Here is a 16,238-nt window from a genome sequence, read left to right as displayed (position 1 = left end):
CTGTAAAAATCTTTTTCGAAGGCAATTCAAATTTTGCGACAAACATAAGTTTGGTTTGCGACTGTAAACAATCCAAAATCAATAATTGGACATCTGTTGCTTTCTGTGTAAGAATTATTTATTTATTAACGTCACTATTCATTTCTTATTGTACATGAAAGTAAAACAAATCATTTAAGATTTATACATGTATATTTTTATTGTAAGCACGAACATTTAGAGAAAATGGTTGAAGTTGAAGTCTGAAAATACTGGAAGAAGGTAACAAGAAAGATTTGCTCCATGGCATTTCAGCCTAAAATTCGTTTTGGACCTTTAACCTTACGATAGACACTCATTGCAATTTCCACTGAGTGCTAGCCAATATGATTTTAGAGCACTGTCTGTACAGCAGTCAATGAGAACCTAAATGCACATTGTATGTGCAGTAATCTGAGATAATATGAAAGGGAGGTAGCCCTTAAACTGCTGTTGGTGCCAAGTAATGCCCTGCCTTTCAAGCCGTCAATGTCTGTACTAGGGGCTCACACACCTTAGCACACTTTTCTTTTGGCCTCTGCCTACTTTGTAGGGCCACTTTACTTTAGTAAAGACATCGGCAACAGGTCTGTAGTGGTAGACAAAGTAGATGTGTACCGAAGTACTGGGGGCAGCACGAATACCCAAATATACCAAAATATACCCAAATATTGTCCAATTATACTAAAAATAAATGTTTTATAATAAAAAAGTGCTGTTTTAATCATGAATACAATATACTGTACACTTTCACTAAGATATAATCAAACATACGAAATTTATTTCATTTTGTTTGTGTACAATGTACTTGTCTTATTATATTGAAAATGTGTCTTGATTGTTGAACATTTTTTTAAAAATTGTCATTTATTTTAACTTCTTTAATTCATGTATTATTATTATGTAAGTTAGTGTGATAATTACCCCATTGGAAATAAGCTTTTAGCTAAATGGGCAATCCTAGGGTGACATAGAACATACTCATTAATTAATCTGATAATTATTTTTGTTGCATTTATGTGTGTGTTTTTATATACATATGCAAGTTGATATATGTGATAACATTGTATGTGTTTATGTCTATTCCCTGAATAAATCTATACAATTCGATACCCAAATATACATTTTCCTATCATTGTGTTTTGAACCAAAATACAGTATATGTACTCCATTAAAGTTTTTTTTTTTTTAATAACATGGACATTTGTATATGATATGAAATTTCAACAAAATTACACATTAAAGATGTAAGTGTAGACAACAAATATCATATCTTGAATTAAAATTGCATGTACATTCATAAAGAATCTATATTGTAGATAAGCAAATGTCACAACTTTATTTTCTTACAAGATCTTAACTGCCCATTTCAACGAAATGAATGAAAGTTATAGCAGGCTAAGTCATATTTTTTACAAATATTTATTTATTTCTCATTATAATCTATATTTTATACAAACAAAAATAAATATTGCTACATTTGGGTGTATTTGGGTATATTTGGGTATGTCGTTCCGCCGAGTACTGGGTAGTTTATAATTGTCTAGCCATCAAGCCGCAAATCTTCTGCGAATGCCCTGTGCCTTCTCTGCTATGTGCATGCACCAAAGGGTAGAAAGAAGAGACATTTATACTTCTAGTTTCATCAGTTTATATTTGCTTCTGATTTTGCATAAAATAATTGGTCAACTGTAAAATCACAACTCAACCACACTCTGGAAATTGGAGAAATATTGTCTTTAAGATTTTCAAAGTTTAAAGCCTTAATGGTAAAGGCCCTGCCCGTGGCATTAGTCAGGTAGTAAAATTCTAGTTAAATGCTAACATTGTGATTTGGACAATTACAAAAAAGTCAAAACGCAGTTCAGTATCACATCCCACACTATCTCTCATCCTTCCCAAGAGAGCTTTTAATAAAAACATCTGGCTGAGAGTCACTGGCTAGACAAAACACATACACAAGTAATAAATTTTGCAGATGATGTTTGGCCATTTTGAATGAAAGGCTGAAGTTTAAATAGAAAAGAAATCATCCTTTAAGACCAATGTAAATCCTGTCTTTAAAAAAATAAGTTGAGATTATTAAAATTACTTGGTCATGTTTTTAATACAATACCAGTGCAGTCTTACTGTTAAGTTAATATAGAATGATCAGATTAACAGTAACTTTCAATAATCGTGTCCCCAAAGGTCAAGGTCACACTACCATTTTGAAGTTCACTTTATCCCAATTAGAGTTTATAGGTACAAACAATCGTGTCCGGACTGTAACTTTGTCATGCATCGAAGGATTTTTAAATAACTTACTAGGTGTATATGTCTACCACATCAAGACAACATGTCACGTCCAAGACCCATGTCCCTACCTTCAATGTCAAGGTGACACTTATAGTTTGAAGGTACTCATTATAGGTACACAATTCATGTCCGGACTATAACTTTGTCTTGCATTGAAGAGTTTTAAAATAACTTGGCACAAATGTCTACCACATAAAGATGGCATGTGTGTAAGACCCATGTTCCTTCCTCCAAGGTCAAGGTCACTCTAATAGTTTGAAGGGTACTTGTGCTTATAAGACACATTAGTTTCCAAACTTCAACATTGTCATGCATTGAATGATTTTAAAATAACTTGCCATAAATGTCTACCACATCAAGACCCAAGGTATTAAATTTGCTAGAAATAGATAAAGAGCACTTCATTTCAAATAACAATATTAAGCAATTAGTTACTTTCATTCTCTTTTCTTTTCATAACACATGCATGTTTCAAATGATTATTAGTTTATTATTAATAAAGTTTGCATTTTTCTTTTCTTTTGTTAGTGCCCAACCATAAGAAGTGTAATAAACAGGGCATGGATAATCAAGTGATGTTTTTTGAAGGGTGCCATGAACTTCTTAGGACATTATTTCGGTGATGGATGGAAAAGCCATTATTATACATCTGTGGTGCTTAATAGTAATCTATAGAACAACATTGTGTGCAGGTAAATCTTTGTTTTACGTGTAAAAGCATTTCAATTTGTGAGGGATAAATTTTTGTGGATTTGGTGGATAATGCAGGTCAGCCATGATAATAAATCCCATGAACAAATTGTGCCCAAGATAATATGAGCCGTGCCATGACAAAACCAACATAATGGGTTTGCGACCAGCATGGATCCAGACCAGCCTGTGCATCCGCGCAGTTTGATCAGGATCCATGCTGTTCGCTATCAGTTTTTCCACTTGTTATTGAGTATGTAAGTGAACAGCATGGATCCTGATCAGACTGTGCGGATGCGCAGGCTGGTCTACATCCATGCTGGTAGCAAACCCATTATGTTGGTTTTGTCATGGCCCGGCTCATATAAAGTATGCCCATGCAATCAGTCAATAGAACCATAAAAGACGTGCAATGTGGTTGGCAGTTGCATACAAACTTCAATATGAGACAAATTGTGTGCTAACCTGTGACTTATTAGACTATCATGTATTTTATAGAAGTTTAAAACGATAAACATAAGAATGAATTGGTAACTATAACTAAATTTCACATTGTTACGACCCCAGGAAAGTGCTTTTTGTTGGCAAATCATGAAATTTTATGCCCTTGAATTTAAATGATTTCACAGTAGTTTTATATTCCCTTCAATTTTTATAAAACAAGGAGAATAATGGAAAAAAAATTTTCATTTAAGGACTTATTTAAGCAGGTAACATGACATCAGTCTACTTAGGCAGTTTGTTTAGTACAAATTCAGGCTATGTAATCATATTTGAATGAAGTTCATTGTAATCATTACTCCTAAAATTTGCACATAGCCAACATTGTTTCTTTAAATATACATAAGATACCTTGATATAAACATCTATGGTAAATTTATCTTATTAGCTGTTTAAGATTATGAATAAGAGAATAATGTGTTTGTACAAATTTAATTTTTTTATGGTAAATTTTGCCAGTTGCTGACTATACAGGTCATTTCTGCGGTTTTCTTTGTTTTGTTTAATAAAAAATGCCTCTGTTATTTAATGCACAAAAATTGTATTATAAAACAGAATAAAAATTCATTACAAAATTTTCAACAGCTATTTTTAATAAATTACAGTGATGATTTTTTCACATATGTCCGAAAGCCTTGATTGGAAATTTACAAACATCATTCTTTCAATTTAGATACTTGCAAAAAAAGATTTTTATCAAGATACATTCTCATTAGTATATATATATAGGTCTATATTGTCACCTTTGTACTGTAACAGGTTAACTCCTTATATAATTTACTAGGAGATAAACCGTTACTGCACTAAGGTGAAAATATATATTTTAATATCATGTTAATGCTGTTTATATAATCATGCTTATTTTATAGTATGTGATACTAAACCATGTTTAAATGGAGTGTGTACAGAACTTGGAAGTGGCGGATATTACTGCTCCTGCATTCCAGGTATGTTTTATACATATTTATAATGAAGCACAACATTTGTAACCTGAATACCCTTTGTCACAAGTGGACTGTTCCAATTAAAACCTGGACAAATTCATTATAAAAATTCAGCAGGTTACGGGTTAATTAGAATGAAATACGTACATGTCTGAAGAATTACATAATTTACTTTCATGCAGTTTTCATTACACTTTAATAAATTTAATGCATAAATGCCTTAAGAAAATTTGAAAAATGACATTTTATGCACTTTTAAAAATATTTGCCATGGGAAACCTCCTAAAAAAGTCTTAACAAAATTGACATGGCAAATTTTACTATGGTCTTGCCATGGCAAAATTAAAAAATGAATAATTTTCAATTGAAAACATACAATTGCATCTGAAGTATGTGTTCAAATAAATTCAATACCTTAAATGCACTTCTAAAAAAGATTTGCCATGGTAAAATTACCAATATATTTGCCATGGCAAATTATGATTGCCATAGAAAAGCACTTTGCCATGGTAAAGTAGGGGAAAAATTTTTTTTTTAAATGTCGACATCCAATTGGCAAATGAAAACTTTGCATGCATTTAAAAATTCAAACATATTTACTTTGAACCCATTTTAAAAATAAAAGAATTTAAGCAGTTTTATTTTTAATTTCCTTACAGACTGATCTTGAATAAAAAGTGTATCATGAAAGTTGTTTATTTTCTTTATTGTTAGGTTACATTTATTTGAACATTTGTGTTATCAATAATGTCCCACTAGTTGACATAAAAATTAAAATTTCAAGATTACCTAAGTGGATTTGAGAACAATAGATAACAATAGAATTTTCTTTGATGCAAGTCATTCTGGTTTTCTCATATGGGGTTAGTAAATTGTATTACATGACTAAAAGAACAATGGGGAGAACAATAGTGTTTGCCACTTAACCTGCTGAAATTATGTAAATTGATTTGCCTTGTCTTGAATTTGGAATAGACAGTCCAAAGTTTACAGGACTACGATGACAAATTACAAACAAACATTAAGCTACCTTTACAATACAGAGCCGGGTCAGATCAAAAAGTGAGATGTTCCAGATGGCCTTGCTCTAGTGCTACTGATGACAAAGGTTGAATATCATTTTCATTTCAAAGAAGTTAAAGGAGAATTCCATTTTATTTTTACGTTACAACATCAAATTTGAAATTTGAACTTCTTACATGCATGTACTGGTTGACCAAGTGAAGCACTTGTAAGTAAATATGGAAAAATTCTACAAAGGACAATAAAGAAATGTACTTGATTTAAATTTAAATTGAATATAGATTTTTTTCGCAATTTTTAGCCCAATTTGAGTGAAAAGTGTTTCATTTTTTTTGGGTCATTTATTGTTATAAAAATGATTTTTCAAGAACAAGGGGCGAGGGAATGATCTGAAAATTTGCACACAAGTTATTGGTCAGACTTTCATCAAATGGTATATTAATCTCTGAAAAATATATTTAGTCCCTTCATGTAAAAAAAGTCAGTGGATCAAGTCCCTTTGAGGGTTAAGATGTCTTTGTCATCCATGTTTATTATTTCTATGTTAAACACGGAGGAGATTTAACCATGTCATTTTTATGGGCATCTGTGTTTAACTTTAACTTTGATTTTATAGATAAATAAATCTTTGTTCATTCTCATAACATTTGTAACATTTGTAAAACATTTACAGGGTACGGAGGAAGTCAGTGTATGTGGCCAGACATTTACAGAGTATGTGAATCCCAGCCTTGTTTGAATGGTGGAACTTGTATGGTAGAGTAATGTTTTACTTGTTTTATCAATTTAATTTGTTTCCTTACATATCACTTGAATGGGCTTTTATAGTGATTAGATAGTTAGTATTTCTGACTTTTTTTCCTTTCTAAGACTTATAAAACATGCTGTTATGTCATCTGAAGGGCAGGCAGCTCGATGAGCTTGTCAAGATTTGACATGTAACTTTATATGTTACTTTGGAATGATAATTGTAGGTCACTGTTCAAGACCAATAACTCTAGCATGGATTTTTTACTGAATTATACTCCTTTGTGAAGTTATACAATTCCTGGTTATGGTTTTTATTGTAAGTTCTATTTTCTAAAGCATTGAAGGTATTGACTGCAAACTTTGTCAAGTTAATAGGTGTAGGTTACTATCTCAAGTATTGATTTTCAGTGAGTAACTTCCCTTTGTGAATGTATAAAATTTCTGCAATAGTCAAGCTCTTGTTTGTATTTTCCAAGCATTGAAAGAAGTCAAGAGCACTGATAATTCTTGTTTTCAGATTGTTAAAGGTTCATTTAAGTGCAGATGTAGGGAGGAATTCACAGGAACAAGATGTGAAGTAGAAAAATTGATGTGTGAAACAAATCCCTGTATACAAGGTGTATGTATAAATCTGGCCGCCGGATACAGGTGTATCTGTAACAAAGCCTTTGAAGGTAAATGGGTACTTTAACCATTTTATTTTGAATGATTAATATTAATATTTAATAAGAGATTGTAAATAGGTTTTTGTCTTATTTAGGGCTATTTTTCCTACATCACAACAACATTTTTAATGAGATTTTATTTCAGTTATTTTTAATGCTTCCTTGTAGTGTAGAGAAAATCCCCCAAGTTGCACCTCTTTGTATTATAGTACCCTAAATTCAAGACAATGATATAACAAACGTAGATATATCAAGCTAAAATCTGAAACTTACTGAGTTATAAAAGCAGTTATGCTAGTCTATGCTTTCAGTGTAGATCCTATATATTTATATGCCCAGTTTCTGTATTTTGAGTGAAGAAAACCTGAAAATAACAATAAACCCTTTTAAAATCAGTCAGGCAGAACAGTTACACAAATTCAGTAATGTTAGGATTAAATTATGAAGTGTATATATATCATTAACTTTACAAATTATAATTACAGGTAAATTATGTGACATCAACATTGATGATTGTAAAGATAACCCCTGTGAGTATGGGGGCCAGTGTTATGATGGACTAAATAAATACCTCTGTGACTGTCCGGCGGGTAGAGCTGGGAAACATTGCACCAGGATCCAGACCTGCCCTGATGGTATATTATTTAAAACATATTTATATGCTTGATTGTGAATTAAGATCTTAAAAATTATATGTTTGCTTCAGTCTATTTCCTGGACTAACCAGTAGTGGCGTCATATTATGAAAGAGCATCTTCATATCATAAGTAAAAATTTGTTGAGAGATGGTCATTTTAAACAAAAGGCCATCACACCTCTGTTGTTATTTCGCTTAATTGTTTTTTTAATGAAACAATTGTAGTGAAATCTTCATATTTAAAGATGGTTTGCATTTTTTTTATGGTTATATGAGTTTCAGAATCAAAAGTCTATTACATGGATAATAGTCTAATACATGTTTCTAGAAAAATTATTACAGGAATGCCCTGATTGTTACAGTTTGTTAATGCCATGATCTATCTGTATATCATCATGTTAGTGCAGTAACGGATTATATCCTATGAAATTATGCAAGGAGTTAACCTGTTACTGCACTATGGTGACGATATACTGCTGCTTTAGTCATGTAAATAATTATGTATACATTTTAATTATATATATGAATACTTTTCCTTGGCATTTAAGAATCATTTATTTAAGATGTTTATTAAATGTTTTTGTCATTTAAAAGGCGACCCATGTAAGAATTTTGGTGTTTGTATTCCTGCCACTAGAGGCTCTCCAAAACGATGTTCGTGTTTGCCGGGATACACTGGGCCGATATGTGAGATAAATATAAATGATTGTGAAGGACATAGATGCACCAATGGAGGTAAGAGAGGGTTTTAAAATGAATATAATTCGAGTGTCAGATTTTATTTTCATTTATGCCCACTTGTGGTATTCCAATTATTTTTTTTATTACCAGTTATATTACTCAGCAATTAACTTTACTTCAATGACATAAGAACATATGATATATTTATGATACAGCAAAACTGTGGAAATTCATAGAGTCTGACAAAAATGCTCATAACATTTGCAAATGGCCCAAAATTGGATCAGTTACAAAACTTGCTGACATCACAAATGGACTTGCCCATCTTTTTATCTGGACAAAATCATTCATCATTTTTTAGGGAAAATTTCAAAATAAGTAATGACTGAATAGAGAACAGTGCAGGTCATGATCAGACAGCTTAGATATACCAGCTGATCTCTTCACTTCCCTGGAGGCCGAGATTGATTCAGTTGCTGCCAATATGCTAATTGTTTAAAGGCATCTGTACAAAGTTGTAGACTTTGTTGTTAAAGGACATCCATACCTTTCTTTGTAGGTATATGTGTGGATGAAGTTAATTCATATTCTTGTGAATGTGGTCCAAGTTATACAGGAGCTTTCTGTGAGACTAAAATTGATCCGTGTTACTCAGGGCCTTGTAAAAATGGTGCGAAGTGTGTTGTTGATTATACAGTTGTAGATGGTTATAGGTGTTTTTGTGTTTCACCTTTCTCAGGTAATTGTTTTTTTATGAAAAAAAATAAACTTGGGTTACTTTCGTTTAAATTTCGTATTACAGTTAGGTTACTTTTACGTTTTTCAATTAACTCAATTGAGTCTGATTTATCATAGAAGAAGGAAATGAATATATATACATGTATGTATATATAAAACTTTTTAAAAAAATGAACTTTAAATTTTCTCTAAATGGATTATCTGCTGCATGCCCAGATTCTATATTTAGTTTTAGATAGGTAGATATTTAGAAATATTAACATCCAGAATCTTTTTTCCTCAAATATATTCATAATTCAGCTGTTTTGCCATGAAATGGCAGACGATGAACAGTTTTTATGCCCCCACAATGTGGGAGAATATAGCGTTGCACTTGTCCGTCCGTCAGTCCGTCCGTCCGTCCCGAAATCTTGTGAACGCAACTCCTCTTAAACCGGATGGCAGATTTTGCTTAAACTTACAGGGATGAACAACCTTAATGTGTAGATGGTAGTAAAGGAAGGAATTTTCGCTGCGACCAAATTTAAAAGAATTATGGCCCTTTGTTGATTTTTTCACTAGATACTATGTAGAAATTTTGTGAACGCAACTCCTCTGAAACCGGATGGTAGATTTTGCTTAAACTTACAGGGATGAACAACCTTAATGTGTAGATGGTAGTAAAGGAAGGAATTTTTGCTGCGACCAAATTTAACAGAATTATGGCCCTTTGTTGATTTTTTCACTATATACTATGTAGAAATTTTGTGAACGCAACCCCTCTTAAACTGGATGGCAGATTTTGCTTAAACTTACAGGGATGAACAACCTTAAGGTGTAGATGGTAGTAAAGGAAGGAATTTTTGCTGCGACCAAATTTTACAGAATTATGGCCCTTTGTTGATTTTTTCACTATATACTATGTAGAAATTTTGTGAATGCAACTCCTCTTAAACCGGATGGCAGATTTTGCTTAAACTTCCAGGGATGAGCAACCTTAATGTGTAGATGGCAGTAAAGGAAGGAATTTTTGCTGCGACCAAATTTAACAGAATTATGGCCCCTTGTTGATTTTTTCACTATATACTATGTAGAAATTTTGTGAACGCAACTCCTCTTAAACCGAATGGCAGATTTTGCTTAAACTTCCAAGGATGAACAACCTTAATGTGTAGATGGTAGTAAAGGAAGGAATTTTTGCTGCGACCAAATTTAACAGAATTATGGCCCTTTGTTGATTTTTAGTTTTAGACTTGTGGCACATGTAGTCCAAAAAATATTTGACCTATAGTCATAAGATTGACAGAACAGTGGCGTGTGGGGGCATCCGTGTCCTATGGACACATTTCTAGTTTAAAATAATTTTGAAAAAATGTTAAGCTCTAAGCAATTTTTACTGTTAACATTTCAGGTGACCATTGTGAAATCTTTAACAATGTTGCATGTGAAACATCTCCATGTCTAAATGGTGGTGAATGTTCAGCCATGGGCCTTTCTTACCATTGTACATGCCTTTTGAATTATGCCGGTTCTGAGTGCAAAATACCAGTACCCTGTGCCAGCCAGCCATGTCAGAACTTTGGTAAATGTGTTACCGAAGGGGGAGACCAGTTCAAGTGTATTTGTTCTGAGTCCTACACTGGAGCCAGTTGTGAAACACAAATACTGTGCAGCTTACGCACTTGTGAAAATGGCGGGAAATGTGAGATTATAAATGGTGCAGAGACCTGTACTTGCCTGGAGGGATATTTTGGAGAATTTTGTGAAATAAAATCAAGATGCTCTCCAAATCCTTGTCAAAATGATGGTCAGTGTTCTGAAATAGCTAATTTAGGTTTTGAATGTACATGTAGTGAGCAGTTTACAGGAAGAATATGTGAGAATGAGGTCGTTTTACCATGCTCTTCATCACCTTGTGAAAACAGCGGAATATGTTCTGATATTTCGACAAGTGAATTTAGTTGTAAATGTTTAGACAATTATACTGGGAAAAGGTGTGAAACATTGTTAAGTCCTTGTGAAAACAGTCTGTGTATAAATGGAGGAACTTGTATGGTGTCTAAGAATGGATACGAATGTGTTTGCACCTCTAACTACACTGGTAAAAATTGTGAAACTGTTTTGGTTCAGGTCACATGTGATATGTGCATTAATAAAAAAAGATGTATAGCATCAGAAAGTGGTATTAATTGTGAATGTTTAGAAAATTATTCAGGGCAATTTTGTGATATCCCGTCACCATGCATTAATAACCAATGTCAAAATGGAGCAACATGTGAAAATGTGAATGATAAAGAGTATCGATGCATTTGTGACGCAACAACTACTGGTGAATTTTGTGAGTCTGTGTTACCCTGCAGTTCTAACCCATGTGAAAATGGTGGTTTTTGTGAAAATGAGGAGGATTTTTCAAGTTTTAAGTGCATATGTAAATTAGGGTTTACGGGTCAGTATTGTGAGAGTAATCTCCCTTGTGCTTCATCGCCCTGCCTCAATGATGGTAAATGTATGAACGAGGACGAAGATTTCACATGTGACTGTCCTGTTTCTTATGTAGGCAAAAGATGCGAAACATTTGATCCATGTGGTACCGAACCATGTTTAAATGGGGGTACATGTGTCAAGCAAGAGGACGGCTCTTACTCATGCCTTTGCGATGAAAAATTTATTGGTCTGAAGTGTGAGATAGCAAAGTATCCCTGTGAACTTTCTCCGTGTAAAAATGGCGGAACCTGTCAGCATCAGGAAGAAGGAGTTTATTTGTGCAACTGTTTGACAAATTATGCAGGCAAAGACTGTGAGATGTACGTTCCTTGTGCTAGTGGTCCGTGTAAAAATGATGGTCAGTGTTTTAACCAAGGGGACAGTTACTTTTGTAAATGCTCGTCTAATTATGATGGAGGTAAGCTTAGCAATAAAGATTAAAACAAGTTGAAGCTACCATATTATATATTGGTAGTTTATCAGTACCAAAGACGTTTTTTTATCTCCTATTTGAACCTATTTTTATCTATTTTTTGTCTGAATGAGCGTGATTAACATCATATTTGGGTTCCCAACCACTGAACATACAGAAAGGATATAAGCTAAACAAGGGCTAAATTTTACATTTTAAGTAACCATTAGTTTTTAACTTGAAATTGTTTTTATCAATTTAAAAAAAAAAAAAACAACAACAACAAAATGTACTGTCTTCTATTAACATTTACAGGTCACTGTGAGGTACTGTTGCCATGTGCCGCAAATCCTTGCATCCATGGAGACTGCAGCAACTCTAAAGATGGTTTGACCTTCACCTGTATTTGTAGTGAAGGTCATGAAGGTGACCTTTGTGATAGAGTTATCTCCTCCTGTAATGAGAGTACTTGTATCCATGGTAACTGTGTGAATCAAGCAGAGACCACAATATGTGTGTGTGAAAATGGATATAAAGGTATAAAATCCTATTACATGTACATTGCAGTGTAAAAGGAGAAATGATGGGAGGGTCAGACCTCAAAATTGTAAATAGATAACAGATTTATCTTTACATTTATAAGTATATCAATATTAACTTAATTAGGTTATATTTAAACAAAAATGTTTACTACTGGAATTATTTAAAAGGATGGTATGCTATACATTTCTTTGGAATTGTTACTAAAAAAAGCATGAATGTTGCTATATTTAGAAGAAAAAAATGGCTCACAGTCACTGCCAATTTTATTTTTTTGCTTGAGTAAAGGTAAATTCTGAAAGACCATCAGTGTTCTGCAGATTAATCCTTAATTGTGAGGTAACATTTACGGATCATATGGCAGTAGAAAAATAATTTTTTTTTTCAAATATTGATTTATTTTGTATCTCATAATCTCTCTGTCATAATCACCATTTTGATTATTTAATGGGATAATTAAAAACCATTGTTACTGCCTTTAAAGATAAGTTGGAACAAAAGTAAAGGTCATGGCATAATTTTTACAAATGTGAGTGCAGACAACACTATGGGTCTGTAAATAATATTTGCTTTTATTCAGGATCAAAATGTGATGTCAAGGTCACACCATGTGACTCTCAACCTTGTCAGAATAATGCGGAATGTGAGCCTAGCAGTTTGTCTTTCATTTGTAAATGTCTCCCTGGTTACTATGGCAACTTGTGTCAGGATCAGATAGACGTTTGTTTTTCACAGCCATGTTTCAATGGCGCCACCTGTGAGCGATGTATCGGACCAGACTGTGTCACACCGTTTTCTTGTAAATGCAGGACTGGTTACAAAGGTATTTAAAAAATTTAAGTATGGGAATGTCATGTATGTTAATTATTGTCACGGCTGTGGCTGAGTTGTTTAAGATGCTGGTTTTGAATCACTTACCCTTTACCACAGTGGGTTTAAATCCACTGCAGACTTTGAATTCTTTCATATGAGAAAGGAATTAATGGAAGCATACTGAAGATTGATGATACATTACTCAGGTATTCTCTTGTCCCAGAATGTAGAAGGCTTCTGAGAGTTTTGTTTACCATTAAAGTTAGAAGTTATTGTCAGTGACTTAGAACCTGACTGGCAAAAGAAAATGTAATTTTGTCAATTCTATCTAAATCACTTTGTTATCCGTTCCTGGAACAAACCAGTACTTAGCAATGAGTGTAATGTTTCTTGCTCAAGGAAACAACGTCTTGCCCCTGACAGGGTTTGAACCTGCGCAGTCAGCAATCCTTAGATTACTAGTCTGATGTGTTAACCACACGGCTTCACCGCCACTAAAAAAAATGTTTCTTGATTCAGGATTAAGATGTGAAGAGTCAGTATCAGCCTGTGACAATGGTCCTTGTCTTAACTCTGGTGATTGTATCGTGGACAATACCTTAAAGGGTTATCAGTGTATTTGTCAACCTGGATTTTCAGGTATGGGGTTGAATTTTAGATATAGAACAATTTGTATTGTTAAAAAAGTTAATTTGTCTGACAGGGAAATTATTAATTTTGTTACCAGTTCTGAAAGATATTAAAAGAATTATGTCATACAAAACTGGTATTATTTTCTTGGTTGTTTTTGGGGGGTTTTTTTTATTGAAAACAGGCAAAACTGATCTCTAGGGTAATTTTTTGCACAAGTGTAAATGTTTTCACATGTTCATAATTTATAATGCATTTTAACTGAAAAGGCTGGAACATAAATTGATTTATATTTTTTTTGATACATGTCTATGGTTCTCAACATATTATTATTTTATAAAAAGATATATTGATGTTATTCAGGTCAGAACTGTGAGACTGCCATCAATTTATGTAGTAGCAGACCGTGTCATAACCAAGGCATATGTGTAGCTGACAGTGGCTCAGACAACACATGTATATGTCAGGGAGCTTACACAGGTACAACATTTGATATTAATGAAAAATGGTTATATAGTTCCTACTTTTATCCTAGTAAACAAAGACTAAGCTATAGATGTGTGTAAAGGCGTCAGTGGCTGAGTGGTTAAGGTCCTTGACATTAAACCAATAGCCCCTCATTGCTGTTGGTTTGAATCCCAACAGCGACCTTGGATTCTTTCATGTGAGGAGCTTAGTCCAGCTAGCTTATGGAACATCGGTGGTTCTAATCAGGTGCCCTTTTGTACCTTTAATAATGCAAAAAAACGATACTTTGTTGAAATAAAGCCTGACATATGACTCATTATTAATTCTTACCAAGCTGAACATCATTTATGGACTTGTTTATTTTTGAGTCTGGATAAGACCATTGACCACTTACAGGAAAAAATTTCAAAATTAAGTACCGACTGAAAAATAAACAGTGTAGATAATGACCAGATGGCTGATCTTGGTCGGCACAGGTGGTGTGGGTAGAATCCATTGCTGCCAGCAGGTTAAAGGTTTAAATCTGTATTAAAATTCGATGTTATTCAGGACCTCGTTGTGAAACAAAGATAAAGAATTGCGAGGATCACCAGCCTTGTAAGAACAACGGAACATGTAATAATGACTCTATCTCGGCATATTGTGAATGTCCTCCGCAGTTCTATGGTATATTCTGCGAATATACTAGAGGTTTGTAACATATTTTTGTTCAATGTTACTTACAGGTACTCCACTGAGGTTCACAAAGCCTAAAAATGTTAAATTTGAATTTCTTACGAAGATTACCCGAAGCACTAAATATGCAAAGATAAAAAAGAAATACTCAAACACTTAATATTTAAATTTAAAATGATACATTTGTGTGACTTTAAGCCAAATTGGAGTTAAATTTTTTAGGGCTTTTCATTTTTGGACCACTTTTCACATTGAATTAAAGTAATTTTTCGAGAAAGACTGAGTGAGACAGTGATCGAAAATTTTGCACACAAGATACAGATCTAAACCTACATCAAATGGTACATTAATCTTGAAAAAAAATCTTCCAGTTTGGTTCGATGTAAAAAAACCTCAGTTGAGTCCCTTTTAATCTAGGTAGATTTTATTTTTTAAAGTTTTATTCATTTTCTTGCCTTGGAATATAAGAAAATCAGAATATTCTGAATTCCTCAATGTTTATCATTACACTTTGTGTATATGATCTGTGCCTAACACGTGTTTTAAAATTTCAGTGTTAACAAATCTTAAATTTGTTGATGATGTTCACTAGATTTGTTCTTTAATAAAGTTACCTTAGTGCAGTAATGTGTTAACTCCAATTAAATTATATAAGGAGTTAACCCGTTACTGCACTAAGGTGATGATATTAATTTATATATTGGTGTATAATTCAATTAAATACTGCTTTTATATTTAATTGAATCTCAGAAGAAGAGACATTGTGAATACAATATTTAAATTATTCCTATGATAAAGATGAAAAAACTGTAAAATTTCTTACTTTAAAAATTTAATTTCTTGTATTTTTTGGTTGTGTTTTTAGGAGGTAAGTCTCTGTGATGTGCTGCATGATTTATTTTTTTTTTGTTTTTTTTCACCTAACTAATAATACTAATACTAATTAATGGTTCAAAATTGATATAGATGTCACTGTTAGTTTGCCTGTATATTTGTCTAGCACTTCACTTTATCTTCACATGTTTCACTTGTTCTGACAATGTCTAATTATACTATTCACTATTCATTTGTTTTGACAGTAGTCATTTATTTTAACAATTGTTCTGTTAAAGTCCAATATCAAAATACTAAATTTAACACACAAACTAAATTAATAACACATGGGCTTATGAGTAACAGTAAAAATATCATCCTGAGAAAAATACTGTAATGCCTCGGTAAAAGTTTTTTACGAGGGATGATATTTTACTGTTTCTCACAAACCTATGTGTTATATTTATTTCATTACCCAG

At 32.9% G+C, this 16,238-nt stretch overlaps 1 protein-coding gene across 1 annotated transcript; it reads left to right on the top strand.

Annotated features, from left to right (window-relative positions):
- Positions 1 to 53: 53 nt before the first annotated feature.
- Positions 54 to 15,370, top strand: LOC132719651 (neurogenic locus notch homolog protein 1-like). Its single transcript, XM_060703459.1, has 14 exons — positions 54 to 107; positions 2,845 to 3,008; positions 4,377 to 4,454; positions 6,148 to 6,230; positions 6,742 to 6,898; positions 7,375 to 7,524; positions 8,121 to 8,261; positions 8,767 to 8,946; positions 10,336 to 11,826; positions 12,136 to 12,357; positions 12,941 to 13,183; positions 13,693 to 13,812; positions 14,167 to 14,283; positions 14,821 to 15,370. The coding sequence occupies exons 2-14, from the start codon at positions 2,939 to 2,941 to the stop codon at positions 14,967 to 14,969; spliced, it is 3,201 nt and encodes a 1,066-aa protein (XP_060559442.1). The 5' UTR covers positions 54 to 107; positions 2,845 to 2,938; the 3' UTR covers positions 14,970 to 15,370.
- The last annotated feature ends 868 nt before the right edge of the window (positions 15,371 to 16,238 follow it).

The sequence above is a fragment of the Ruditapes philippinarum genome, unplaced genomic scaffold (assembly GCF_026571515.1).
Source record: "Ruditapes philippinarum isolate M1 unplaced genomic scaffold, ASM2657151v2 ctg3707_1_1_1_1, whole genome shotgun sequence".
Taxonomy (NCBI): Eukaryota; Metazoa; Mollusca; class Bivalvia; order Venerida; family Veneridae; genus Ruditapes; species Ruditapes philippinarum.
The sequence above is the reverse complement of the archived record's forward strand: the minus strand, read 5'-3'. Positions and strand labels throughout refer to the sequence as shown.